The sequence below is a fragment of the Gopherus evgoodei genome, chromosome 2 (genome assembly GCF_007399415.2).
Source record: "Gopherus evgoodei ecotype Sinaloan lineage chromosome 2, rGopEvg1_v1.p, whole genome shotgun sequence".
In the NCBI taxonomy this organism is placed as follows: Eukaryota; Metazoa; Chordata; order Testudines; family Testudinidae; genus Gopherus; species Gopherus evgoodei.
The window spans coordinates 718,099-745,338 of NC_044323.1; the positions used below are offsets into that span (position 1 = coordinate 718,099).

Genomic DNA, 27,240 nt, shown 5'->3' on the forward strand with positions numbered 1-27,240 from the left:
GAGCCTCCCCTTAATACCCTACAGAAGGCAATGTCTGCAGTGCTGCATGCAGGGGGAGCCCAGAACCCCCACAGCACCATTGCCATGGGAACCACGGGGGATGAGGGGGTCCCCTTCTTACTGGCCTGCAGCTCTAGATGACACGAGATTGTCTCTGCTTCCCCTTCAGGGGACACTGACTAGCAGCAGTGGACACTTCGTGTTGCTGTCATCTCACATGCCCTGGTGTTTTTCTTAACAGCCCCATTTCTGAGCCCTGGCCAATCACCACTTTCACTTCGACTAAAAGGAAGGTTCTAAGTGTCAGGAAGAGCTTTGAAAACACACACACATCTCCATCATTTATTACTTTTAACATCTCAGGATGCTGAAACCAATCTCATGATTTGGGGGTGGGGGGGGGTGACATGATTTTTCAATGCTTGGCCTTGACAATATTGTTCTCAGTGACTACAAGCCAGAGCTAGTTCAGATCATGCAATTGACAAACTAATTTGGTTGCTAGGAAAGTGCCACGAAAACTTGCAACTCGAATAGGTACAGCCAAGCGTGGGTCAGGCATGGGAGCAGGGAAAGAGAGAACTATACAGCAGGGAGAGGAGGAGACTGGCAGGGAGGTAGGACAGAGCTCCAGCCACTGATTCGCGGGACAAGGGCTTCAGAATGGAAACACTGTATTGACAGGTTTTGCAAAAAAGGTATTACAAAAAACAACCACAAACCAGCAGCTGACATTACACAAAGGAAGAGACATCTAGTTACAGTCACTCCTTAACAACACTTATTTCTTATATAATTCAACCAATATTTACAAAAGTCTGAAAAACTTGGGTCAGTTATTTCATACATTTAAATAGCTTAGATCAACTGTGAAATATAGTGCCACATGTTTTATTGTATCTTAGAATAATATCCTAGTTCTGATATATCATTAACTAAAACAACCCCTTCCAGGGTTAGCATAAGTTGCTCTGACTTGGGTCACTTAGCCTTGTGACCAGTAAAATCACCTTCAGTGGAAGTTCATATGAATGAATCACTGGCACCTTTCCCTTGGGCCAAGTCCAAAAGAGAGTCTAGAGCCTGCTTGGTAGGTAATTTCACCCCCTCGGGGTAGAATGAGAACAGAGTATCTCTGCGGTCACATCCTCCTCTGGAGTTAGTCTCCAACCCAACAGCCTTCATCCACGTCCATCTGCCTCCCACCCGGTCGCCTCTTCTCCAGTCCCCTCTAGCGTCCCATTCCAGGACCGTTTCTGCAACCACTTCTTCCTGCTTTGTTCTTTTTTTGTATGTGTCCCTTTCCCCACCCCGCATCACCTCCCCAGCCAAGTTCTTCTCTTCTGCTAGATTGACTGGCCTGGTGATGGGAATGGTGCCCCCCCCCATGCTTCCAGCATTGCAACAAAAGCAGAGGGGAAGGGGGGGACAATGACCTTGAAAATTCATATCACTCCTATAAATATGCACCAGAAACAGGATAGGTGGGGAAACACCTGCTAAATGCTGACCCCAGCTGGCAGCCTGGGGAATAGCTCATTTATTCTTTAGGGATGAAGTCCACAAGGCCTATTAAATCCCATGCAACCCCCACAGGGTTTAAGTGGTGCATAGGCCTCATGCTGGCCCTCGGCATGGGGTGGATTTCACCTCAATAGTTATTAAGAGGAACTCCATTTAAACGTCACGGAAGCAAAGCTTTGTAACATGGCCATAAGGACAGGCCGTGGCTTCCGTTCATTCGCCGTTGTGCTGCACCTCACATGCTTCTATTTTAAATGCAACAGCCCCTCAGTCCCCACCCAGGGGGAGCTACTGTTTATTTTCTTTTTTCACACCGAGGAGGGTGGTCTGGGTTCCCGTCTCCAGCTGCTGTGAACTCTCCAGGGGCTGGGGGTTCCGCGTGTGAATTTTCTGGTGGCAGTTCAGCGACTCCTTGTAGCGGAAGTTCTTCCCACAGACGGGACACTGGTACGGCGTCTCCCCCGTGTGGACCCGCCAGTGCTTCAGGAGATGATCCCTGCGGATGAAACTCTTCCCGCACTCCGTGCACTGATAGGGGCGCTCTCCAGTGTGGATCCGCTGATGTCGGATCGCTTTGGAGAGATCCCGGAAGTCCTTGCCGCAATACGTACACGTCAGGGGCCCATCACCCTTCCCCGTGTGAAGCTTCTGATGTAAGATAAGGCTCACCTCCAGACTAAAGCTCTCCCTGCATTGAGTGCACGTATAGGGTCTCTCCACCATATGGTTTGCCTGGTGTTTTACAAAGCCGTATTTGAGATTGGAGCTTTTCTCTGGCTCAGGACGCTTAGGGGGTTTTGAACGGACGGGCGCCTGGGTTCTTGGAGGAGTTGTGACTTTGGGTTTCTGTCTAATGTTTTCTCCATGCTCCAGAGAAGAAGTGCAGGCTCCCCCTGACGCATGGATTCTCTGATGTGTGGCTAAAAGCTGTTTGTCTATGAAGCTTTCCCCACACTCGCAGCATATGTACGGCCCCTCTGCTGTATGTGCTTCCTCAGAGACGGTTTTCATTAAATCTCTTCCACGGCGAGCAGATCGCCTCAGCCCACTGCCGGGAGGGTTTCTCTGCAACACTGCTGAGCTGGACTGGCTCTCCTTCGTCAGTTCCTCCTCAGGACTGGAGAAAAGCTCTTCCCAGTCACCTGGTAACAGGCTAGGAAGATCTAGGTTTGCGGGACCTTCCTCACCACACTGCTGCTCATCTGTCAGAACAGAGAGAACAGAGACATTCACATCATCCAGTGGCATAACAAAAGCCTCATTCTGTAAACTCTTGGGGCGGACTGTCCTGTTAGGTGTGTGTATGTGCCTAGCACAATGGGGCCTACAGACCACACTGGCATGCAAATAGACCAAAACATTTCTGATTCACAACTGAAGCCTGAATCTATGGCGATGAGGCCCAGCTAGATGGAGACGGAGGGTTTCTTAGGAGATGAGGCACAACAGATCTCGGAGAATATGGCATTTACTCTGGAAAAGATACAAAATATTTTTGAGGCAGGGCTCCATCTTTGTTCTATGTTAGTACAGCACCTAGCACAATGGGGGTCCTGTTCCGCTTCAATGTTTGGCAGTTATCAGACATTGGAAAGAAACACAGAGCCAGGACTATTGCTGACTCAGCAATTTTGGTCAGATCTGCAAACATCCCCGATTTCTGCAGAATTTCACCTTTGATGGGCTAATTTAGCTACAACTAATCATTGTGGATAGTTTTCTGAAGACGTCCACATAGTGTGCAGCGGCAGTCAAAAAAGCAAACAGGATCATTAAAAAGGGGATAGAGAATAAGATGGAGAATATTTTATTGCCCTTATATAAATCCATGGTACGCCCACATCTTGAGTACTGCGTACAGATGTGGTTGACTCACCTCAAAAAAGATATATTGGCAGAAAAGGGCAACTAAAATGATTAGGGGGCAGCTGGCATTGGCCACTGTCGGGAGACAAGATACTGGCCTGGATGGACCTTTGGTCTGACCCAGTATGGTTGTTCTTATGATTTTAAAACTAGTCACAGGTGGGGCTGGGCTGGCAGCATCACTTCTTATTAAAGTTGCCCAGCACTTTCCAGTATAACACCCTGTTTTCAGTTGTTTAGAACTTTGCCAAATGTTAATGCTTCAAGCTGAAATGTTCCATGCTGTGTATCTGCCTCAGGCTGAATTTTGTGTGTGGGTAAATTTTCAGCCAAAACAGTTCAGCCATTTATGAGAACAAAGCTAGGGGAAAATACTTTGTTTTTCAGTGTTAAAACCGTAGCAACCCTTCTTTCTGAGACGCTCTGGCACTCCCGTGCTTTGGGGCAGGGACTGGAAATTTGGCAGCAAGAGGTGGGTCCTTTGAGCCAAGGATGTGCTTTTTGATGTTCCTGTGAAAATCCTCCCAAATCTGGCCAAGTTATAACCCCACATGCTCATTAGACTCTCACAGCTTCACTGATTAGTTATTCAAGGAATCTGTCCGTGCCACGCATGCCAGACCCTCCTAGCTTGTGTGTGCTGGACTGCGCATGCACCATCCCCACCGAGTGACTGCACTGCATAAGCCACCTTAACCCCAGCATTTCCTAACCCATGAGTGCTTCACTTGCAACCTTAATGTACTGGTAACATGGTGTCTGTGCGTCCCATTACGTGTCCAACGTCCCTTTAAACAGGCTTTGCAGGAAGCCCCAGCAAAGGTGCGACTTCCACCCTCCTTCACTTCCATGGAATCCCAGCAGCAGAACCCAAGTGTGACACAGGAAGTGCTCAGCTGGCCTCTAGATACTTTTAAATACTATTTTATGTGCCCTCGTCTCTCTAGGCTGGATTCTCCACCCCCGACCCATCAGAGAAGACGGTCATTGTTCCTGCTTGTAGTCCTGGCTACACCGACTACCTATGACCACAGGCTGAAGTCCTCTCTCCCCAACTCCGTTACGGCTCTCCATAGCTTTCCTTTCAAGGCTAGGAGCCTCACCGCTTATCCTTTTCCCTGCAATGCAACTCTACTCTTCTAAATCTCCACTCCCCAAGCTTCAGGGATCAGATAGCCTTTAAACCAAGCAACTCTTGCAGTTCTAGTATCAGGCCTGCCCCCTCATTCGCAGGTTTCCTAGCTCTCTCCAGATCCCTCAGCAGACGCTTTCTTCCCTAACACTCTGACCTGTATCTGCCTACTGCACTGCCTGCTGACTCCATCCACGGGAAACTCCTCCCCCTTCCCTCCCTCTCACCCATCTCTTTCCCAGGGAGACTATGATCCATCCAAAGCCCCAGAGCCCACGGCCTCTCTGTTACTGCCCCCTCCCTCACTGCAATCAACCACTCTCAGCCTCCGCACTTCCCTTCTTTGTCCGGGTGCAGACTCAGAGCCTAGATCGACATAGCGCCATCTCTGTTCCACCTCTGACTACGCAGAGCTCTGTGACGCTCTGTGTCTAAAACTCACATGTGCCAAGGTCCGTAGGGATCCCTCCCTCTTCAGAGACTCCCTGATTTGCAACAGGCGGCTCCTCGTATTTTGTCCACAAGCTCTCACTGGGAGTAGAAACGGGAGATCCTGTTCATGGGGGAGAGAATTCTGTGTTGTTTTACTAACATCCACTAGGTGTTTTAGAGAAGATTTCAGGAGAGAGATCAACATCAGATTAGAACCAGGGCTAGCTAGAAAAGGCAAAAAGGCCTGACAAGAAGGAAAACATTGACAAAACTCATCAGCAGAGCTATGCAGGAAAGACTCAGGCAGACTGCCCCAGGTTTCAACATCTCTCTCACACTGTTTATGAGGAGTTTTAATCTATTACTCACCCAGGCCGGGATCTGCAGGGATTTGTCTTTCCTCAGAGTCACTCTGATCTCCCACACTGGGCTCCTCCCCTCGTTCAATCCGGGACAGAAGGTCAGGTTTGGAAATGGCAGCGTCTGTATATGGAAATGGATATTGGGGGCAGCAAGTTTTATTCATACGCACAGAGTGCAGGTCAGAATACACACATACCCTTAAAATCACTGCCAGCGACCCCCTTTCGCTGCGAGGGGTGACGGGAACAGGGGCGACGGGAACAGGGGCTAAAGAAGATGCTCTCACACCCACAGTCTGAGCAATCACACTCAATTGCCCGCAGCTCGCTCTGCTTGGCTCAGGCACCAGGAGCATTCCCAGGAGTGCTCCCGAGGCACACACCCTGCAGCATGGGGAGGAGAGTAGGAAGCTTTACCTGTGCTTATCTGAACATTTCCTTTCTTCGAGAAACAAGGTTCCCAGATTCATTGCAACAGGTACTAGAGTCTGCTTGCAGCTTGGGGGCAGAAGCCGCCTGGTCAGCCCTGCGCATGCAGTTCTCTCCAGTTGAGGTAACTTCCACAGCCAGGCTAATTCCATTCTATTTTCCTACGTTCTAGACTGTGGTAACTAGACCTCGAGGAAAAGGCACAACAATTTCTCCTACTGCAGAGCACGGTAAATTCCACCTAACAACAAACCCGAATCCCTGGAAGTCAATTTCCGTCTCTATTCTGGAGGATGCCTTTGTATCTGAGGGGGGCGGATCTTTGGACCTTATTACTCAAAGAATGGCTCAATCTAGGAGTTTCCTTTCAAGGCCAGAAAGGACCCTACTGATCATCCAGTCTGATGCCCCTTTAGAACACAGGCCAGAGAACTTTCCCTAAATAGTCCCGAGAGCAGAGCTTTTAGAAAATAGCCAATCTCAATTTTAAAATTGCCTGTGATAGAGAATCCACCATGACCCTTGGTAAACTGTTCCAGTGGTTCATTATTCACCATATTTAATAATTTGTCCATGTAGATACTTGTAGACTGTAACCAAGTCACCCCTTATCCTTTTCTTTCTTAAGCTAAATAGACTGCGCTCCTTGAGTCTACCACTCTCAGGCAGGTTCTCTAATCCTTTAATCGTTCCTGTGACTCTTCTCTGACCCCTCTCCAATTTATCACCATCCCTCTTGAACAGTGGGTACCAGAACTGACACAGGATTCCAGCAGCGTTGCACCAGTGCCAAATACAGAGGTAAATAACTCAAGATTCCTCTGTTTCTGCATCCCAGGAAACCTATGTGAATGATGGGAATGTCACTATTCCCCACCCATTCTCCCGGGGGGAGTCCTTAGGCCATGTAATGTATAGACCAGGGGTCGGCAACCTTTCAGAAGCGGTGTGCTGAGTCTTCAGTTATTCAGTCTAAGTTTAGGTTTCGCATGCCAGTAATACATTTTAACATTTTTAGAAGGTCTCTTTCTATAAATCTATAATATATAACTAAACTATTGTTGTATGTAAAGTAAATAAGGTTTTTAAAATGTTTAAGAAGCTTCATTTACAATTCAGTTAAAATGCAGAGCCCCCCGGACCGGTGGCCAGGACCCAGGCAGGGTGAGTACTACTGAAAATCAGCTCGCGTGCTGAAGGCAACAAGCGTGCCACAGGTTGCCTACCCCTGGTATAGACTGAAAGGGACCACACTTGCAATACTGTTCACCCATGTTAGCATTGCTAGTGGAAGCATGGGGGGCACTTTGAGCATCAGATGACAGTTCATATTTGTTTATTTTGGTTGGCTGATGTCACCTGACCGTTTTCGTGCCCAAAGCAGGGGCTGAAATGACCCCAGGCGAGCCTTGGCTGCCTGAGAAGGGCCTGGAGAGTGGGAAGTCCATTCTTCCAGGTAAAAACTTCCCCCGGTGAGAAACGCTGAATGGCTGCCCACCAGGGGAAATAATCACACTTGTCCTTGTAGTGATACTAGGTGAAACTGACTTGTGCACAATAAGGAAACTTCTGGCCTTAGAAAATGGAGACTGGAGTCAGGTAGAAACTAACAGATGATGGGCCAAGAGGCCTCCTGATTCTTCACAGCCGGGCTGCTGTCCCTCTCCTCACTCCATAACCATCTGCTGGGGAGCAGTGGGGAGGTGGCAAAGCACTGGACAGGCAACACAAGCTGGGAACAATTGCCAGGACGTCAGGGCATGGTGCCCCACAGCAGCCACTGGGGATGACAGCTCAATGCTTTCTCAGTCTTTCAGAAGAGGCAGGAAATCCCTGTCCTCCATTACACCTTCACAAGGTGCATGAGGCTATACACAGCTATAGCTTGTCTGGGGCAGCTGCAGACCCCGTCAGCGAAACTCCACAATACTCCATTCGCTCCTGCCAGGAAGAGTCGATCCTGTTTTGTTTTTTGCTATTTGATTATTTCCTCTGTTTTAGGCTGCTGGCCTCCCTCTCCCTTTGTAGGGGAGCGTGTGTGCACACGGACCTAGAGGAATCAGTGTATTTCCATGGCCTGGTCTTTTCTGCATTGCTCTGCCCTGCCGCACGCCAGGAAGGTGAGTGTGGAAAATAGTGCTCATTTTATTTATTCATTTTCCCCTTTGGGAACAAGTCCCCATAGGGCCGCTTCAGCAGGAGGTGTGCAAGTGGGCTCAGATTGCTCTGAAAATACCGCCCGGGACCTCCCTGTCTGCAGAGGCTGGGGTTCTTTATCTCTTCTGAGTCTCTCAAGGAAGGCACTGCCTGGGGCTCAAGGATGGGCCTCCCAGAAGTTCTACTGTGCTCTGTGGCCTGGGATCCACATGGGCAAGTCAGGCCTGGGTTTACTTTGGAAGTGTCAGCCTGGGATATAAGTAAGGATCCAGGCAGGGGAGGACTGGGGGGCTTTAGAGAGATGACAACAGGGGCAAAGCTGGGCTCAGAGGCCTTTCCTGCACTCCCTGGTGTTGGCAGCATCTGTGCTGTGCCAGTTCCCTCCATCCACAACCCGCGAGGAAGTAGAGCAGGAGGTGGCAGCAGAGCTGCAATCAGAGACGTGGCTGCTGGTGCGGGCTCTGGGGATTATGGCAGGATCTCCATGCTGGTTCGCTGCCCTTCTAGCTCCATCCCCTTCATGTAGATGGGGCACCCTTTGCCCAAGGGCCAGCACTTTCCAATCCTCCCTGCTACTTCTCCTGCCCATGGAAGCTGGGCCCAAGGTGGACTGTGAGCAAGCTGCACTCCGCACACGGCACCGGCTGAGCACTGAACAAGACACTTAGGAAGGGAGTGAAGCAGGAGACAGACCTGGCTGTTCCCAGCCTAGCTCCATCCCCGAAGCCTGGAGCGACAGCAGCCGCTGCAATGCCTCCAAATGGGAAGCAGGGCTGAGGGAACCAGCTCCTCCAAATCCAACGCTGCCCTGGGAAGCAGACAAAATACGGAGCCCCGCCGTAGTTAGGGCGATGCAGTCTCTGTTACTTACATCGCCTGTTGCCTGACAGCCCAGAGCCTGGCCACGGGGACTGATGGCCCCGGTGAGGGACTGGGTAGGGGAGAGGGGAGGAAAGCCTGAACTCGGCTGCAGCCCAGGCTCGGGCTCTCCTCCCCCTCCAAATCCCTGGCTGGGAGATGGCTGGGCTTGGACTCTCCTCGCACCTCACTCAATCCCTCCCTGGGAGACGGCAGTGGGGTTCCTGGCTGTCAGTCCTGGCAGGGGGCTCCAAGCGAGAGCCCGACCCCACCCCTGGGGCTGACAGCCTGAGCTGTGCGCCCAGCACTGGGCTCCATTTCACAGCAGGGAGCCTACCAGCAGTGAAACTGACATTTGTCATGTTCTGTCTGGGCTCCAGCTGTCAGCCCCCGAGCTGGGGGGGCTCTAGCTGGGAGCCCTGCCTGGGCCGACAGCCTGAGCCACAGAGGAAATGTAACACAGCAGCAGCTGCTGGTAGGCTCCCTGCTGTGAAACCGAGCCCAGCGCCTGGCTCATGGCTAAGGCTGTCAGGCCTGTGGTGGGGAGCTCTAGCTCTTGGCCCTGCACGGCTGTCAGTGCCCCACAATGCACCACTTCAGTCGGTGCAAGCATTCCTGGTGAGGACAAGCAACACCGGCAGAAGGAGGGGAGTGTGGACACCAAAAGCTGATTTCATTATTGTGGTGGCTGAGGACCTAATTTTGTAGTGTAGACAAGCCCTGAGCAAGGTGTGCTAATTGTGGGGGTTCTTCTGTGATGGACACACCCATCCACTGACTATCAATAGGGACTGACAGTGCAGCCTGGATAATTAACTGAACACCCGCTATTGTGTCAAAGTCTCGATATCCCATTATCAGACCCCCCTGCCATCCAGACCCCTGATCCAGCAGGGCGCAATGGAGCTCGTACAGCTCAGACCCTGGGGAAATCTGCCATGTCAGAGACCACAGAGCTTCGAAGAGAGGAACAAAAACCCAGCCAGTCTTTACCCAGGGAGATCACAGCCTCGTAGTTGCCCTTCATGATGTGCCTGTAAAGCTCCTTCTGCCATTCGTCCAAGCTCTTCCACTCCTGCTCAGAGAAATTAAATGAATTGTTGTTGAAAGTCACCGGGACCTGCAATGACAAGGATGATACACTCAGCAACTTCTGCTCCTTGTCTACATGCCACCCCTTGTTTCCTCCAACACCCCATTCTGCCCTGTCTTCTCCCTCCCAGTGCTCCCTCGGTCGCCATATCCTCTTCTGGATTTTACTGTTCCTCCTCATTCCCACGTGCTGCTCCCCAAGATTGGGCCTGGCTCCCATCAGCTGTACACAGCTGAAATCCATTCCCCACTGAAGTCTGTGACAAAACTCCCATTGACTTCACTGGGGCCAGGATTTCACCTCATGAGTCCTCGCCTCTTCCTACAGCCGAAGCCTTCTGTATGATTTCCATCGCAGACCCTTAGGACAGCCTGCTGCCTGCTTCATCCTTTTGTTGGGTCTATTGCAATTGACCTCTGATCCTGCCAAGGGAGGGACATGAGCAGACATGGGACGTGTGCAGAGCCCCCCAAACTGCATGAGACTGTGCAGGAGCAAAGGGTCAGCCCAAATGGATCTGACAGCAGGATCAGCACCCCAGTTTGTAACTAACTCAAAGCAGCAGTGTGTCTTACCTATGTGTTGTCAAACGCCATGCATACACCAGACACTATGCAGGCTGAGCTGCCTTGGGCACTTTGCACAATCAGTATCCAAAAAAAGATACTTTAGTTGCAAAGTCCTGTTCCAATTAGCTGAGTTGGCTTCTCTGGGGATGTCACACCCTGCATTTAAATCCCCCATTAAATACAGCTATGCCATTGCCGCCCACACTGTTACATTTACATTAGAATTCTCCATACAATCAAATACACGAGCCCGATGGGCACAGAAGAGGAAAAGAAACACTGCTGGTTTTCTCTCCGTGGCTGGTTAATGGTTCGTTAGCCTCTTCCCTTTCTCAAATGGTTTGTCACATGATTACTGAAAGCCTCCCCCCGAGCTAAGAGGTCAAATTTCCAAAGGAAGCAATGTTAGAAGCAGAATCCATATATCTTCGAAATGATGGGACAGAGGGAAGCTGCAGAGCAGGTGAGCAAAAAGAATGGGGATGGGAAAACCCACAGTACGACTCCTTTAAAACAAATATACTTGTGCAGAACATTCTGAGCGTACAAAACGCCCCTTCAGTGTCTGGTACAGGGTCTGGCTTTACATCCCCTCAGCACTAGCTGGGACCTTCTTACCTTGGGGACTTCTCCATTGGCACCAGGGGGGAGTCTCAGGATCCAGAAGTTCCTGTTCTTCAGCAGGTTCTCCATGTTCTCCAGCCTCCTCTGCAGTTGCCCATACTCCTGGATCAGAGTTCCCAGTGCAGTCCACTTACTCTCCAGCTGGTTCCCAAACTCCACCGCTGTCTTCTCACAACCGACTAGTTTCGTTTCTGCCATCCTCATTCTTCCCTCCAGATTCATCAGTTGTGCTGCCTGAACCTCAACCTTCCTGTCCACAGCTTGGATTTCCGCCACAACCGTAAGGGAAATCTCTGCCGTCTGAAGATCTGCTTCTTCCATAGAAGTTGGTTCGGGGACAGCAAGAGGCTGTTCAAGTGACAGGTCCTGGGACTCCATGTCCCATTCAAGAGCCTGTTTGCAATGACAGACATTGGAAAGGGGGTCACATTCCCAAGTAGCAGAGTCAGTCACAGAGAGAAACAAACAAACAAGCAACATGCCATGGCCTGCTGAGAGTTTCCTGGGTCCAGGTCTTTATTACTATCGGGTCACATTAAAGATGCAGCAATGAGAATGTTAAACTTGAAATCCAATCAAACTTGCATTAAAAGTAATTTCAGTTCTTCTCTCTGTTCCTGAAACCCCACCGATGTTTGTTTTTACAGTTGTATTTTTGATATTTTCCTCTCTCCCCTGGTGCTGTGTGAAAGCCTCCTCACTCCCAACAATGGGGGAAACAGACAGCCCGCACCAAGGAAACAGAAACTGAGTAGCCACAAAGGGCTGTCAAATGCACAAAGCAAATAACTGGGGGGAAAAAAACCCAACCACCCAATTTCCCCTTCTGTAATCTGTGACTGGTGAGAACATTTGGCATCCCACGTAACCAGGGCAGGTAAGAGCTTTTCAGCCAGATGGCTCTTTACGCTGGCGGAGCCCTTTGCAGCCTTCTGCCCTAGAGGTTTCTCCGGGCTCCAGAGGCGGCGGGAGCAGCCCTATTCAGCGCATTTGCTGCCATAGAAACACACGGGGGGGCGGGGGGGGCCTCTTGTAGCTAATGAAGCAGCAAAGCTCCATTCCCCGCCCCCGGAGCCAGGGCGCTGCCCCCAGTGTGAAGAGCCGAGAAACACCCGCCCCCAGCCCCTGGGCCTGGCCAGGGGACCCCAGGGCGCCCCGAAGGGCCGGCTCCCGGCTCCCCGCCCAGCGGGAGGATGCTGCCCCCCCCCGGCGGGCCCTGCCCCCCCGGCCCGCTACCTGCTCGGGCGCCCACTCAGCCATGGCCCTGGGGAGGGATCGTCGAGCCGGAGCCGGAGCCTGCCTGGGAGCGGGGCCGAGCGGAGCGACGGCTCTGGGCTGGCAGAGTCCCAGCGCCTCCTCAATAGGGGCTGGGCACAGCGGCCATGCTGGGGCGCAGTGCATGCTGGGAGCCCGGCTCGCCGGCCGGCCAGCCCCGCGCCAGCAGCGCCCCCTGCAGGGGGGAGGGCGCACGGCGCGTAGGGGTTTGCACAGCGCCCCCCAGCGGGGAGGGAGGGTGTCAGGCTCAAACAGAAAGCAGGAGTCGCGTCACCCGTGGGTGCTGGCCCGGGGCCCCCGCCCATTGCATTTGCATTGCCCAGCTCCTAATCCTGCAGCCACTGCAGCGTTAGTATCTAACCCGCGGGCTGGTGTGTGCCCCGGGATGGCACCTGTCCGCCCGCTGTGTGTCATTGACTCGGTACTGCTAACGGGGATTCTCCTTTCACGCCAGCGGCAGGGAACTGGCTTTTGGACACAGGTCGCGTGGAAATTTGCCTAGCGTGGTGTGTGACATTTCTCAGAGGAGAGAAAGCCAGGGCTGTGGTGAGGGAGCCCAGGCAGCCTTTCGCACTATTGCTGAGGGTGGAAGCCTATGAAGCAGCTGGTGGGTGGGAGTTTGGCAGCGCGGGTAGGGTTGGGGCTCCAGAGGATCTTAATAGTGAGACGGGATCAACTGGGGCAGCTGATGGCTGGCAGGATGCCAGGAGTTACCTTTGGGAGTTGAAATTTGGGGGTATCTGGGGCAGCTGGAAATGAGGGGCTGGTGGGTAGATGTGGGGAGCTGCATTATTGAAGTCAGCGGTATCCGGAGCCGTTCGGGTGAAAGGGCAGCTACCTGGAAGGAGTGAGGGGTACCCCAGGGGATGTTTCTCGGGCACCTGCCAGGGGGAGCTAGCTCGGAGGGATGCCAGGGGAACTGCCTGGCAGGGACACAGGGAAAGTACCCCTGAGGGGCCAGTGGGTACCAGAGGGCAGTGAGGGAGCTGGGAGGAAGAGGAACGGGGGTCCATGAGGGAGCAGCCTGGGGGTTCCCTAGAGCAGCGGGCAAGAGGGTATCAGGGCATCGGCGGGGGTCCCTGGGGCAGGGGGTACCAGGGAAGCAGCCTGGGGGGGTTCCCTGGAGCAGAGGGGTATCAGGGCACCAGGTGGGGGGTACTTGGGGAGCAGCCTGGAGGGGGGTCCCTGGAGCAGTGGGGTATCAAGGCACCAGGCGGGGGTCCCTGGGGTGGGGGGGGGTACTGGGGGAGCAGCCTGGAAGGGTCCCTGGAGCAGCAGGGTATCAAGGCACCGGATGGGGGTCCCTGAAGCTGCGAGGTATCAGGGCACCAGGTGGGGAGTACTGGGGGAGCAGCCTGGGGGGTCCCTGGAGCAGCGGGGTATCAAGGCACCGGGCAGATGTCCCTGGAACTGCAGGGTATCAGGGCACCAGGCGAGGATCCCTGGGGTGGGAGGGTACTGGGGGAGCAGCCTGGGGAGTCCCTGGAGCAGCAGGGTATCAAGGCACCGGGTGGGGGTCCCTGGGGTGGGGGGTACTGGGGGAGCAGCCTGGAGGGGTCCCTGGAGCAGCGGGGTATCAAGGCACCGGGTGGGGGTCCCTGGACCTGCGGGGTATCAGGGCACCAGGTGGGGAGTACTGGGGGAGCAGCCTGGGGGGTCCCTGGAGCAGCAGGCTATCAGGGCACCGGGCGGGGGTCCCTGGGGTGGGGGGATACTGGGGGAGCAGCCGGGGGGGGGGTCCCTGGAGCTGCGGGGTATCAAGGCACCGGGCAGGGGTTCCTGGAGCTGCGGGGTATCAGGGCACCGGGCGGGGGTCCCTGGGGTGGGGGGTACTGGGGGAGCTGCGGGGTATCAGGGAACAGGGTGGGGGTGCCTGGGGTGCGGGGGTCCCTGGAGCTGCGGGGTATCAAGGCACCAGGCGGGGGTCCCTGGAGCTGCGGGGTATCAGGGCACCGGGCGGGGGTGCCTGGGGTGGGGGGGTACAGGGGGAGCAGCCGGGGGGGGTCCCTGGAACAGCGGGGTATCAGGGCCCCAGGCGGGGGTCCCTGGGGTGGGGGGGCACTGGGGGAGCGGGCGGGGGGGTCCCTGGAGCTGCGGGGTATCAGGGCACCGGGCGGGGGGGTGCTGGGGGAGCAGCCGGAGGGGTCCCTGGAGTTGCGGGGTATCAGGGCACCGGGCGGGGGTCCCTGGGGTGGGGGGGCACTGGGGGAGCAGCCGGGGGGTCCCTGGAGCTGCGGGGTATCAGGGCACCGGGCGGGGGTCCCTGGGATGGGGGGCACTGGGGGAGCAGCCGGGGGGGTCCCTGGAGCAGCCGGGTATCAGGGCACCGGGCGGGGGGTCCCTGGAGCAGCGGGGTATCAGGGCCCCGCGCGGCAGGAGGGGCCCCCGGAGCGGCGGAGAAGGGGGTTCCCAGGGTTCCTTGCACCGGCGGCCCAGCGCTCCCTTCGCTGCCCCGCCCACCCCGGCAGCCCCACGGTCCCGGAAGGACGTCCCCGCCCGCAGCGAGGTGAACGCCGCGCGGCAGCGCCCTCGGTGGCTCGGCGGCGGAAGTGCAGGGGGCGGCAGCCGGAGCAGGTCTCTGCGCGGTCCGGCGGTGCCTTAGCTGTGGGGCAGGGCGCGGGGACGCCCCTCACCCTCCCCTGCAGGGGCTGGCTAGACCCCCCCCGTTACACCTGGCAGGGGCGGGGAAGTGGCTTCTCCTCCCCCCCCCCCCAGCAAACACGCCCCGGTGGGCACCGATGTCCCAGGACCCCTGGCCAGCTGGTGCTGGGCAAGGGGGGGGGATGTGTCCTGCTGTCCCCCTCCCCTGGCGCCAGCCAGTGAGATTCTCTCGTGCCCACATCTCAACGCTGACCCCTAGTGGCAGGGGGCATTTGCTAGTCCCTCAGCCCCAGGCCTGGTGGGGGGAGGCTGTGTCCTACCCTCCCCCCTGGAAGAGTTTTCAGGGTTCTGCAACAGCAGCTCAACACCAGGCACCTCCCCAAAACCAACCGAGGGGACTGGGACCGGCCACCTAGCACCCCCCTGCCATTCCTAGGCAAGCCAAGGAGATGGGCCCCCAGACTGGAACAGAGGGAGATCAGGGTGTGCAGGCCAACGTGGCCATGCATAACCACAAGCTTTTCAGGAGCGCACCCTGGTGGCTCCATTCACACTAAGTCCTAAACTTCAGGTTAATGCACAAGATTCACTTAAGTGTTTCATACACCTCAACAGGAGCACTAATAACAGCCCAGTACTAGTGCCTTCTGCACTTACTGCCTCTGTTTCCCCATCTGTGCAATGGGCATATTCACTGACCTCACAATGCTGGGGGTGTTAAGTAATAGGCCTGACCCTGAAAATGGGTCGTTCACCTGACAAGCATTGGGAAAGTGCTAGTGAAACTCAGCTTGTGACAGGAAGAGGTTAGAGTGGAGGCAGCAAGTGGGAGGAGTGGAAATAGACCAGTGGAAAAAACAGGTGGGCTGGGTTAGGGACGCTCAGTAAGCAAGTTATACAGGTGGCCGAATGGAAAGCTTGGCAGAAAGGGGCATGGTACAAAACACAGATGTGCACCAGACTTGAAACCAAGGGAAAGACATTTCGTTAGAGGCACCGTGTTCATTCAACTGATATTTACAGAGATGTTTGAATTCCCTCCTTGTCCACATGGCTTGGCTCATTCAGGAGACGCCGTCAGGTTTTACTGTCACAACCCAGCAGCTCTTTAGGAGGTGTACTGGAAAGGGTAGTCAGAAACCATGAGCTGCTTGACCAAAGCAGAGTGACACCCCCTCCATTTATGAATCTGAAAGGATTGTGGCCCCAAACCGAAGAAGCCTGAGCCTGCCTGCTATCAAGCTCTACCTCACCAGAGGCGGAGCTAGGGGCTGTGGGACTCAGCTCTCTAGCTCTGCCCTTCTCCTGGGAGGCTCACCTCTCTCTTCTCCCCCCACGCCACCATCCCTCCTCCCTGTCCCCTTTGCTCCATTCTCCTACTCACTGCCACCTTCCTCCCATCCCTTCCAGTGCTGCCCCTTCCATGCTTTCTTTACTCCATCCAGCTGCTCAGTGCAGGCCCTCGGGCCCTCTTGCTTTTACACTCTCCACACTGTGGGTCTAATCCTACAAAGTGCTGAGCTGTGCCATCAACTCCCATTGCAGTCAACAGGACCGGAGCCCACTCAGTTACAGGCTTAGACTGTGCATCTGCCTCCTTCATTCCACCCAGCATAAACGTTCCCTTCCAACAGGGCGGAGAGGAAGTCCCATTCCGTTCCAGCCGCTGGCCCGTAGGTACGCGTGCTGATCATGGCGTTTTCACACCACTGGGCTTTTTAGTCTAGTGCTTCCCTCTCCTGGCTCAGCAGGGCAGCAAAATGAGATGGAACAGTGAAAGTGGAACCTGTACCCCTTCCATATATCCACAAGCCAATGAATAGCTGGCAACACCTCCCAACCTGAGAGCCCCCCCCAGGAAAAAGTTCATATTTATTACCAAAGAGACTTTAAACAGGAGTCGGTTGCACATCATGGCCTATGTTCTTCAGCAGTGACAAAGTGATTGGGAGGCCCCCTCAGTTTTCGGTTGGGCCTACGAGAGGTCTGATTTTAAGCAAGTGCCAAGTAGTTACCTTCTGAAAAACCAGACTCCTTTAAGGCTTCTCCAGCTGGGCTCCCAAAATTTAGACCCCGTTAAGAAAATTTTAAATTTGGAAAGCACTCTGGGCTCTACTGATGAAAAGTGCCATGTGAGAACTAGGTAGCTTTATTAAATACCCCTTACAGGATGGTGGCATGAAACTGCCAGCAGTTATAGGACAGTTATCCAGCACTGGCTGTAGGCTGGATATTTAAGGAATTTAGTGGGTTGTTTTAGGCTGCGATTTTCCAAGCAGCCTGAGGGAATGTGATGTCCTGGAGTTGGATGTCTAACTCCGGTAGGGAGACACAGTGGGTGAGGTAATATCTTATCAGACCAACTTCTCTTGGTGAAAGAGACAAGCTTTCCAGCTTGACCTGAAGAAGAGCTCTGTGGGGCTCGAAAGCTTGTCTCTTTCACCAAGAGAAGTTGGTCCAAATAAAGGAGATTCCTTCACCCACATTGTCTCTCTCATATCCTGGGACCAACACAGCTATGACAACACTGCACACTCCTGGAGGTCCAACTGGAAATCCCAGCCTCCCTGTATGTCACATGACGTCAGGACCTGCAAAGCGCTCCCAGCCCAGGGACTCCTGCCCCGTCTCTCTCACACACAAAGAGGTCTAGCCGGGGTTTGTTGCTCAGGGGACAGGGCACTGCCCATGGGGCAGTGGTTCCCCAGGTGGATTTTCAGATGGCAGTTCAGTGACTGTTTGTAGCGGAAGCTCTTCTCACACTGGGGGCAGCGGTGGAGTCTCTCGCCCGTGTGCACGCGCTGGTGCTTCAGCAGGTGGTGCTTGCGGATGAAGCACTTGTCGCACTGGGTGCAGGCGTAGGGCCGCTCCCCGGTGTGGATGCGGAAATGGTTGGTGAGCTGGGATTTCTCCGTGAAGCGCTTCCCGCACTCCCCACAGTGGTAGGGCCGCTCCCCCGTGTGGATGCGGAAGTGGCTGGTGAGCTTGGACTTCTCAGTGAAGCTCTTCTGGCAGGTGGGGCACTGGAAGGGGCGCTCGCCCGTGTGCAGCCGCCGGTGATCGACCAGGTAGTACTTCTGGGTGAAGCTCTTCTCGCACTCGGGGCACTGGTAGGGCCGCTCGCCCGTGTGCACGCGCTGGTGTTTCAGCAGGTGGTGCTTGCGGATGAAGCGCTTCCCACACTGGGCGCAGGCGTAGGGCCGCTCGCCGGTGTGCGTGCGGTAGTGGTTGGTGAGCTTGGACTTCTCCGTGAAGCTCTTCTCGCAGTCGGTGCACTGGTAGGGCCGCTCCCCCGTGTGGATGCGCTGGTGCCGGACCAGCTGCGAGGGGTGGGTGAAGTTCTTCCCGCAGTCCGGACAGAGCAGCGAGCCCTCGCCCTTCCCTGCATGGAGTCGCTGGTGGACGAGGAGGCTTATCTTCAGCCTGAAGCTCTTCCTGCATTTAGTGCAGGTGTACGGGCCCGTGTGACCGACCTGGTGCTTGAGAAGGCTGGATTTGAGGCTAAAGTTTATCTCGCCCTCAGAGCATTTGTAGGGTTTTGCACCTGCCAGGACCTGGCTTCTCTGGGGATGTAGGAGACTGGATTTCTGACTGAGGCCTTCTCCACATGCTGGAGAAATGCAGACTCCCCCTGCTGTGTGGACTTCCTGGTGCACTGCAAACAACTGCTTACAGACAAAGCTTTCCCCACATTCATTGCATATATACGGCCCCTCTCCTGGGGGACTTTCCTCCTGCTCAGTGGCTGGTGCAAGGCCGCTGAAGTCTCCTCCACATGGAGTGGGCTGGCCCAGGCTGCTTCCTGCAGGGTTTCCCTGCTGTGTCAGTGAGCTGCACTGACTTCCGTGGCTCCATCTCTCAGCAGGTCTCTGGAAATCCTCCTCCGAGCTTCCCTGCACCCCCCCGGGAAGTTCCGGGATGGCAGCACTGTCCTCAAGACACCACTCATCTGCTGGAATACAAAGGGAATCCAGAGAGGATTTAACAGCAACCTCTTCCCAGGATGTTCCTCATTCACCAGGAAAGCCCAGGAAGGTTTGAGAGTGGAGAGGGTTCCTGACTGCAGGGTGCCTAGCATACTGCTGGAGCCATACAAATAAATAATCGTAAAGCCTTTCCCACTCCTGCCCCCCCATACTGCTTCACCATAGCTACCTTGTCCTTACACATTTATCACTTTCCCACCCCCATGTTCTGGTCCTCCCATCTGTTATCTACCTCCACTGCCCAGTCACATCCCTCTCCTCTGCCGGCAAAGCATTTCCTGTATACATAACTCACCCTTGATGGGCTCCGTAGGGATTTCTCTCTCCACCAAGCTCCCCTGACTCTCAGCACATGGTGTTTCCTCTTGTTTAATCCATGAACTGTCACTGGGAGTAGAAGTGGGAGATCCTGTTCACGGGAAGGAGAATGACATTAGGTTTCTCTCACATCCGCTGAACCCTGCAGGGAGGATTTCAGGGCAGATGGCAGCATCTGACTGGCGCCAGCACTAGCTGTGAATGGCGAAAACTCCCACAGAGAAGGAACATGTTGATCAAACTCATCAGAAGAGATATAACAACTATAAGAGCAAAGGAAGCTCATATTAATTTCCTGCCCTTGACAACTTCTTGCTGCTTCCAAGTTGCTCTGGTCAGTTCCTGCTCACCTGTGCTGGGATCCAGCGCAGATTCTCTTTTTTGAGATTCCTGCTGTTCCTGGACTCGAGACTCTACCCCGGGTTCTACTGGGGACTGAGCATTAGGCATGGAAGCAGCATTGTCTGTTCATGGGAAAGGACATTAAAGGGATTAGGGTTTGGTTAATAATTCACTGAGTTCACACTTACAAATCCCCAGAATTTTTAACTAGTTTAAACCAGCCCCTTCCATAGGCCATGGGTAGCACCCAGGGCAGTAAATGATAGGGTGGCTGCTCTTTTCTTAAGGACAGGGCTGATGTGGGACTGGCTTTGTCTGGGCTCAGACACTGTGAGCCGATCACAGCCAAGTAGTGTAGAGCAAAATGGGGCCTGCAGGATACGCTTTAGGTACCCCCTATCATGCGTGGGGAGAGAGATCAGGAAGAGGGGCTCCCTACCTCCTTGTGCGTAAGACCAGAGCCTTCCAGAGGCCAGGCTAGCAGGTGCCTACAGCCTGAGCACTATACTGAAGAGCATCTGGCACTTCCAAGATCTGACTGATACTAAAGGAATTTTCAACTCATCTTTACCCAGCGAGATCAACGTCTCATAGTTGTTCCTCATTGTGTTCTTGTGAAGCTCCTCCCGCCGTTGTTCTAAAACCCCCCACTCCTGCCCGGAGAAACAGTCTGAGACCTCATCGAACTTCACAGGGACCTGAAATCACAAGCGTCACACCCTCAGCACCTCCTGCCCCCACTGGGGAGAGGATTCAGCGCCTCCCCTCCCCAGCACAGTGTCATACAAACCTCCTTCATCACCACTTTCAGAGCGTGACGCAGCTCACCCGTGCCTCTCACAGTGCCCCCAACGCTCCCTCTCATGCCTGTACTCTGCCCAGTTCCCTCTTCTTAACACTCTGTCAGCTTCACCAGGTTCTGACGTTATGTCTCCTCTCATGCGGCCCCTTACATCAGGAAAGCATCCAGCAGTGCGTATGCCAAACATTCTCCCTCATGCCTTCTCCGAACCCAATACTTACACCTAGCCTTCCACTGCTGATTGAGCGTGGCTCTACTCCCCACTTCGTGCCTTAGCCTGCAATAGTTTGATTGATGTAACCGCAGGTACCTCGCCCCGGCCCCTTCAAACCTCTCCCTGCAAGCAGGGATACCCACTCGCCGAATCTGTGGTAGCGCTATGGGCAGAGACCACAGCTAGGATGCTCTGGACCAATTCATATCACCTGTTTTCCCTTTACCCCATTTCCTCCTCTCTCCGGGTGCCGAATCAGCAATTGCATCCCTCGCTCCTTATGAAGGAAAATACACAAAACCAAAGACTGGCACTTACTGATCACTGACCAGTTGCATACCAAGAAAAGCTGCAGGCTCAGTACTACCGGTTAAGACTCGAGTACCAACGTTCCAGTCAATAGCTCTGGACACTTGCTAATTTCCTGTTCTCGTTGCATGTTCTCCCTGTACTCACGCGGAATCGGAGAGCTGTCACAGCATCTTAGCGTAAGAGAGAGTGTCTTGTAGGTCTCCCCCTTTGACTTGTCTGTAGATGGGGAGGAGAAGAATGGAGCTAAGGAGCCCCAACCAGTGCCTTGTTGTGCACCAGTGCACCCAGTCTATCCAAGACATTTTGTAATAGCCTGAATATCCCTGGGCTACACACCCTGGGACATCTAATAGAGGGGACAGCTTTACTCCTGCCCCTCAGTGCTAGCTGGGATATTGTTACCTTGGGGACTTCTCCCTGGGCGCCTGGGGGAAGTTTTAGAATCCAGACATCTTTTTTCTTCAGCAGGTTCTCCATGTTCTCCAGCCTCCTCTGCAGCAGCCCGTACTCCTGGATCAGAGTTCCCAGCACGGCCCATTTACTCTCCAGCTGGTTCCCAAACTCCACCACTGTCCTCTCACAGCCGACTAGTTTGTTCTCTGCCATCCCCATTCTTCCCTCTAGCGTCAACAGTCGCGTGGCATGTGACTCCATGGTCGTCTCCACCGCTACCTCTGGCCACATGGCAGTTTGTTCCAGTGGCAGCTGCATTTCTGCCTCAGAAGTATGATCAGAGGCAGCCAGGGGCGTTAAAGGCACCGGTTGCTCTGCTGTGACATCCCATTGCGGAACCTGCTTACAAGGAGAAAAGAAGAGATTGGCCACAAAGAGAAAGGGCGTAAGGCCGGCTCACGTGTTCCAGGCTGCTCCATGCTCTCTGGGCCCAAGAGTCAGTCTTTTATGGCTGCCTTCCAGACAGGGCCACCCAGGGAGGCAAATGGGGCGATTTGCCCCAGGCCCCTAGTCCTGCAGGGGCTCCCACAAGAATATAATAATCCATAGTTTTGCAACTTTTTTTATGGAAGGGGCCCCTGAAATTGCTTTGCCTCAGGTCCCCTGAATCCTCTGGGCGGCCCTGCTTCCAGATGCAACAACAAAAATGACAACAGACCCTTCCCTGTCAGACTCACATTGGTTTGGGACTCTCAGGCTCGTCACCGACGAACTCGCTACATCCGCTGATCTGAACACTTCTTCCACCAGGTGACCTAATTCTGCTGCCATTTCAAAACAGACGTGGAGAAGGTTCTTGGGGACCACATGCCAGGCCTATCCCACACCAGAGACTCTTACCACTCAGCTGAGTGGCGCTCCATGCGTGACATTTCTCACCGCTGGAAAGGGCCAAGCATCGCCCCCACGGCCTGCCCGTGAGCAGCATGAGAGGTGTGCCGGGGAGGGAGTAGCAGGGTGGACAGGAGTCTGGAGAAACCAGCAAGATGGGGGTATTGCAGAGGGACCAGTCCAGCCTTTGTTCAAGCGGAAGGAGTGGTAGAGCCTGGACAGGCCAGTTGGGGCCTGGAGGCTCTGGTGCTGCCAATATCTGTCTCCTCCTACTCCTCTTCCCTGCTCCTGACAAGCACCCGCCAACTGGGCACCAGCGGAAGAGACAGTGTCCAAGCACTCAGTGCTGAGAAAACCCCGCTGGGTCCCTGCTGAGGGGAGAGACTCTGTGAGCACATGTGAGGATGGCAGGGATCAGCCTCACAGCCCTGGGACTGCATGGGCAGCCAGGCCTGCGTAACCAGGTTGACGCTGCTGTTGCTAGGACGCCCCAGAGTGCATGGCCCCCATGTGCTGCACTGCATGTTGATTTTGGGGCACAGGACACCTGCGGCCAGCCGCCACTCGGGTAGGTGCCTGGATGAGGCCGGAAGGCATGGAAACAAGCTCTGTAGGGAGGACGGAAAACGGCCGTGGGCTGGAAAAGGGGCTGAAGAGACACAAGTAAGGCGGGTTTGATGCAACTGGTTCAGATTCGCCTCCCAAACTGGGACAAAAACACTGCTGCGGTTATAGAGCAGACGGGACCTCCAGTTCTCATCCCCCTGCAGCCTGAACCCTACTCGGCTCTCAGCCACTTCCTGGCTTCCCCCAGGGTGGGACCAAGCCCCAGGCCGCCCGGGCACTACCCGACACCGCACAAACCCGAGTCCTGCAGCGGCCCATCTCCCGTGAGGGCCGGACGCCAGCGGGGGTGGTGGGAGCGGGGACCGATCCCTGCTCCCCGCTCCAGCCAGAGCCACCCCGGCCCGGCCGGGCAGCCCCGCGCTCCCCGCGGCCCGGCTCCCGGGGCCCAGGCCGGGCGGGGAGAAGCTCCCGGGGCCCGAGGCTCCCCCGCCCGCCGGGCCCTTACCTGGGCAGCGGCCCGCTCGGCCATGGCCCCCCCGGGCGGGGCTTCTCCAGCGGGCCCGGCCCGGCCGAGCTCCGCTCCCGCTCCGGGCTGGGCAGAGTCCCGGCGCCGCCTCGCCACGGGCCGGCCCCGCTGCCGGGCGGAGCAGAGCGAGCGCAGCCGGGAGGGAGCCGCGGCCTGGCTGCGGGGCCGGGAGCGGCGGGCGGCAGCGGCCCCTGGGTGTGACCGGAGCCCGGATGAGGAAGGCGGCGCTGAGTCTCGGGGATTCCGGCGGCACGAACGCAGCTGGGGGCGCTTGTGGCATCCGGGCTTGTCCTGCGACCGGGGGCGGGTGGCCTGTGCCGAGCATCTGCAAGGCAGCCCCGTCTAGCGGCTAGCCCGGCTCCGCTGTTTGTTAGCCAAGGTGCCCAGCTGCCACCCCAGGGTGCCCCTAAGCCTCTGGTTGCCAACCAGGGACAGGCGGGCAGCTGGATGATTGATCTGTTCATTCCCTCTGAAGCACCAGGCATTGGCCCCTGTCCGAGGACAGGCCACTGGGATGGACAGACTATGGCCCTTGACCCAGTGTGGCCCTTTTTAGGCTTGGCAGGATCAGATTTCATAAAATGGTAGCATATCAAGGTTGGAAGCAACCTCAGGAGATCACCTAGTCCAACCCCCTGCTCAAAGCAGGACCAAGCCTTAATTTTTCCCCCCAATCCCTAAATGGCCCCCTCAAGGGCTGAACTCACAACCCTGGGTTCAGGGCCGGCTCCAGGCCCCAGCGTGCCAAGCACATGCTTGGGGTGGCATGCCGCAGGGGGCGCTCTGCTGGTTGCAGGGAGGGCGGCAGGCAACTCCGGTGGACCTCCGGCAGGCGTCCCTGCGGAGGGTCCGCTGGCCCCGCAGCTCCGGTGGAGCGTCCACAGGCACGCCTACGGGAGGTCCACCAGAGCAACGGGACCGGAGAGCAGCAGAGCACCCCCCGCGGCATGCCGCCGTGCTTGGGGCGGCGAAATGGCTAGAGCCGGCCCTGCCTGGGTTTAGCAGGCCAATGGTCAAACCACCAAGCTATCCCTCCCCTGGATTTTTTGTTGGGAAATGTCAATTTCACATACACTTAAACCTACCAGACATATTCCTATCTTTACTAATGGACATTTACAGACAGGTAAAAAGAGACAAATGCTGCCTGAGAACTTATTAGCATTTGATTTTAAACAAAGGGGTATTTGTATATTTGAACATGTTGACCATTGGTGTTTAACAGTGTAAAGCATTATCTTTTTGACTCTCAAATTTGACTGTTGTAAAATAATTATTGGCTGACACCCCTCCCCAATATCCAGCAACTGTGAACATTTGCATTGATTGGTAAACACTTCCTACCCCTAACTTTGCACAACAGTGAAAAATTAAAATCAATAAGTATTGGGGAGGGGGGGAATGCTTTAAAATGAACCTTGATATTATAAAATTATTTAAAAAATAAGTATCAAATTCTGCCAAGTCTATGGAAAAAGCAGTCAGGACACCACAATTCTCATCTCTATCTGCCACCAACCTGCTGGGGGAATCTCTTGCACAAGTCTCCACTCCGTGCCTGTTTCCCCTCTGACCGTCTGTCTTTATTTAGATGGTAAGCACAGTGCCCAGGACCCAGCTGGACCATTAATGTTGATATGACTCAGTGTAAAGATATACATCTAGGAACAAAGAATATAGGTCATACTCACAGGATGGGGGACTCTATCCTGGGAATCAGTGACTCTGAAAAAGATTTGGGGGTCATGGTGGATAATCAGCTGAGCTCCCAGTGCAATGGGAGCTGTATCTGGCTCTGGTGCAAGTGCTGCTGGAATCCTATGTCCAGTTCTGGTGCCCACAATTCAAGAAGAATGTTGATAAATTGGAGAGGGGTCAGAGAAGAGCCATGACAATAATTAAAGGATAAGAAAACCTGCCTTCTAGTGCTTGAGCTCTTTGAGTCTATCTATTTAACTTAACAAAGAGAAGGTTAAGGAGTGACTTGATTTCAGTCTATAAGTATCTACACGGGGAACAAATATTTAATAATGGGCTCGTCAGTCTAGCAGACAAAGGTATAACATGATCCAATGGCTGGAAATTGAAGCCAGACAAATTCAGATTTAAATAAGGTGTAATTTTTTTAATGGTGAGAATCATTAACCACAAGGGTCCCGGTGGATTCTCCATCACTGACTATGGAGTGTTTGGTGAGAAAGCACTTAGCCCTGCAGTCCTTTCTCTGAGTGCAGTGACCCGGCATCTCTGCTGCGTGAAGGCTGGTGTGTTCTCAGCAAAGCTCCTCTCTTGCCATGGGCAGCAGTACAGTCTGCGTGGGTTTTGGAGGGCCTGGTGAGCAGGTGTTGCTCAATGAAGCCTTTCCCACACACAGTGCAGCGGAAGGGCCTCACCCTGGGTGGGTCCATTTGTGAATGGGGAGATACGATCTAAAGCTAAGGCTTTTCAGGCACCTAGAGTGATTCATAGAATCATAGAATATTAGGGTTGGAAGGGATCTCAGGAGGTCATCTAGTCCAATCCCCTGCTCAAAGCAGGATCAACACTTACTAAATCATCCCAGCCAGGGCTTTGTCAAGCTGGGCCTTAAAAACCTCTAAGGAAGGAGATTCCACCATCTCCCTAGGTAACCCATTCCAGTGCTTCACCACCCTCCTAGTGAAATAGTGTTTCCTAATATCCAGCCTAAACCTCCCCCACTGCAACTTGAGACCATTGCTTCTTGTTCTGTTATCTGCCACCACGGAGAACAGCTGAGCTCCATCCTCATTGGAACCCCCTTTCAGGTAGTTGAAGACTGCTATCAAATCTCTCATCACTCTTCTCTTCTGCAGACTAAATAACCCCAGTTCCCTCAGCCTTTCCTCATAAGTGAAGTGCCCCATCCCCCTGAAAATTTTTGTTGCCCTCCGCTGGACTCTCTCCAATTTGTCCACATCCCTTCTGTATTGGGGGAACAAAACTGGACACAATACTCCAGGTGTGGCCTCACAAGTGTTGAATACAGGTGAATAATCACTTCCCTCGATCTGCGGGCAATGCTTCTACTAATGCAGCCCAATATGCCACTGGCCTTCTTGGCAATGAAGGCACACTGCTGACTCATATCCAGCTTCTCATCCACTGTAATCCCCAGGTCCTTCTTTGCAGAACTGCCGCTTAGCCTGTCGGTTCCCAGCCTATAGTGGTGCATAGGATTCTTCATTCCTAAGTGATATGAATATGCCATAACTAAGATATGTTTTATGCAAGATGGGTCATATGAGGTATCATTGGAAAGGTTATGATATACTGACTATGCTTATCCTATTTGTATACATGTATCATTTCTGTATCTGAAGTTAGGAATATTGACTATGTAACAATTACAACTGTGTTTACACCAGGGGAATGCCCACCAGACAGTAGGAAATCAGCCTGAATGGGCCATTAAGGAGAACAATAGGACTTTGAAGATACTAATCTTCCTGAGAAGCTTCCTGGGATGTTGCTTTGACACTGCAGGGTTATGTGATCATGTCACCTTGTACTGGACACTATCTTGGACTGCTAGTATTTTTCCACTAGTGGGGGTGGGGATCAAACTGGGAAACAAAGGATTCCTGCCATATGTAAATCCTATTTAAGGCTGGGCAGTGAGTTAATCAGGGTCAGTTCTTCACTGAACCCCGACCCAAGATGACTGCTAAAAACACCTAAAACTGAACTGGGGCAGAACTGGACCTAGGCTAGAAATGTCTGACCTGTGAAAGGAATATCTGGAATTCTAAGCTGCAAGCAAAAGAAGTTTGTCTTCAAGAATCTCTGCAACCTGCTTAAAACAACATTTAGGGTGAGAAATTACTACTTGTAGCCAGTTTCTTTAGTGTATTAAGCTTAGTTTGTGTGTCTGCTTTATTTGCTCAGTAATCTAACTTGATCCATTTGCTATTCCTTATAATCACTTAAAATCTATTCCTTGTAGTTA

At 54.0% G+C, this 27,240-nt stretch overlaps 2 protein-coding genes across 2 annotated transcripts in view; both read right to left on the reverse strand.

Annotated features, from left to right (window-relative positions):
- The window catches only part of LOC115647266, a 36,155-nt gene extending 12,819 nt beyond the window's left edge, over window positions 1-23,336 (reverse strand). Inside the window, exons 1-9 of the mRNA XM_030554170.1 lie at window positions 23,253-23,336; window positions 21,299-21,688; window positions 20,140-20,266; window positions 19,577-19,690; window positions 19,204-19,317; window positions 17,559-18,874; window positions 11,041-11,439; window positions 9,754-9,880; window positions 1,817-2,726 (exon numbers count right to left, since the gene is read on the reverse strand). Of these exons, the coding sequence (XP_030410030.1) occupies window positions 1,817-2,726; window positions 9,754-9,880; window positions 11,041-11,439; window positions 17,559-18,874; window positions 19,204-19,317; window positions 19,577-19,690; window positions 20,140-20,266; window positions 21,299-21,688; window positions 23,253-23,276 (3,521 nt within the window). The 5' untranslated portion in view covers window positions 23,277-23,336. The remainder of the gene's footprint in view (window positions 1-1,816; window positions 2,727-9,753; window positions 9,881-11,040; window positions 11,440-17,558; window positions 18,875-19,203; window positions 19,318-19,576; window positions 19,691-20,139; window positions 20,267-21,298; window positions 21,689-23,252) is intronic.
- Window positions 329-12,439, reverse strand: LOC115645282 (zinc finger protein 398-like). The gene is made up of 6 exons (XM_030549692.1): window positions 12,283-12,439; window positions 11,041-11,439; window positions 9,754-9,880; window positions 5,324-5,437; window positions 4,965-5,075; window positions 329-2,726 (listed from the first exon to the last, which is right to left on the reverse strand). The coding sequence occupies exons 1-6, from the start codon at window positions 12,304-12,306 to the stop codon at window positions 1,813-1,815; spliced, it is 1,689 nt and encodes a 562-aa protein (XP_030405552.1). The 5' UTR covers window positions 12,307-12,439; the 3' UTR covers window positions 329-1,812.
- Window positions 23,337-27,240: the final 3,904 nt, after the last annotated feature.

Bases quoted from the DNA above. Each gene is read 5' to 3' on its own strand.
- LOC115645282 (XM_030549692.1), bottom strand. From the start codon at position 12,306: ATGGCTGAGTGGGCGCCCGAGCAG. The intron at 11,440-12,282 runs GTAGCGGGCCGG...CATTGCAAACAG, and splicing joins CTGAGTGGGCGCCCGAGCAG to GCTCTTGAATGGGACATGGA. The intron at 9,881-11,040 runs GTAAGAAGGTCC...TTGTCATTGCAG, and splicing joins CCAATGGAGAAGTCCCCAAG to GTCCCGGTGACTTTCAACAA.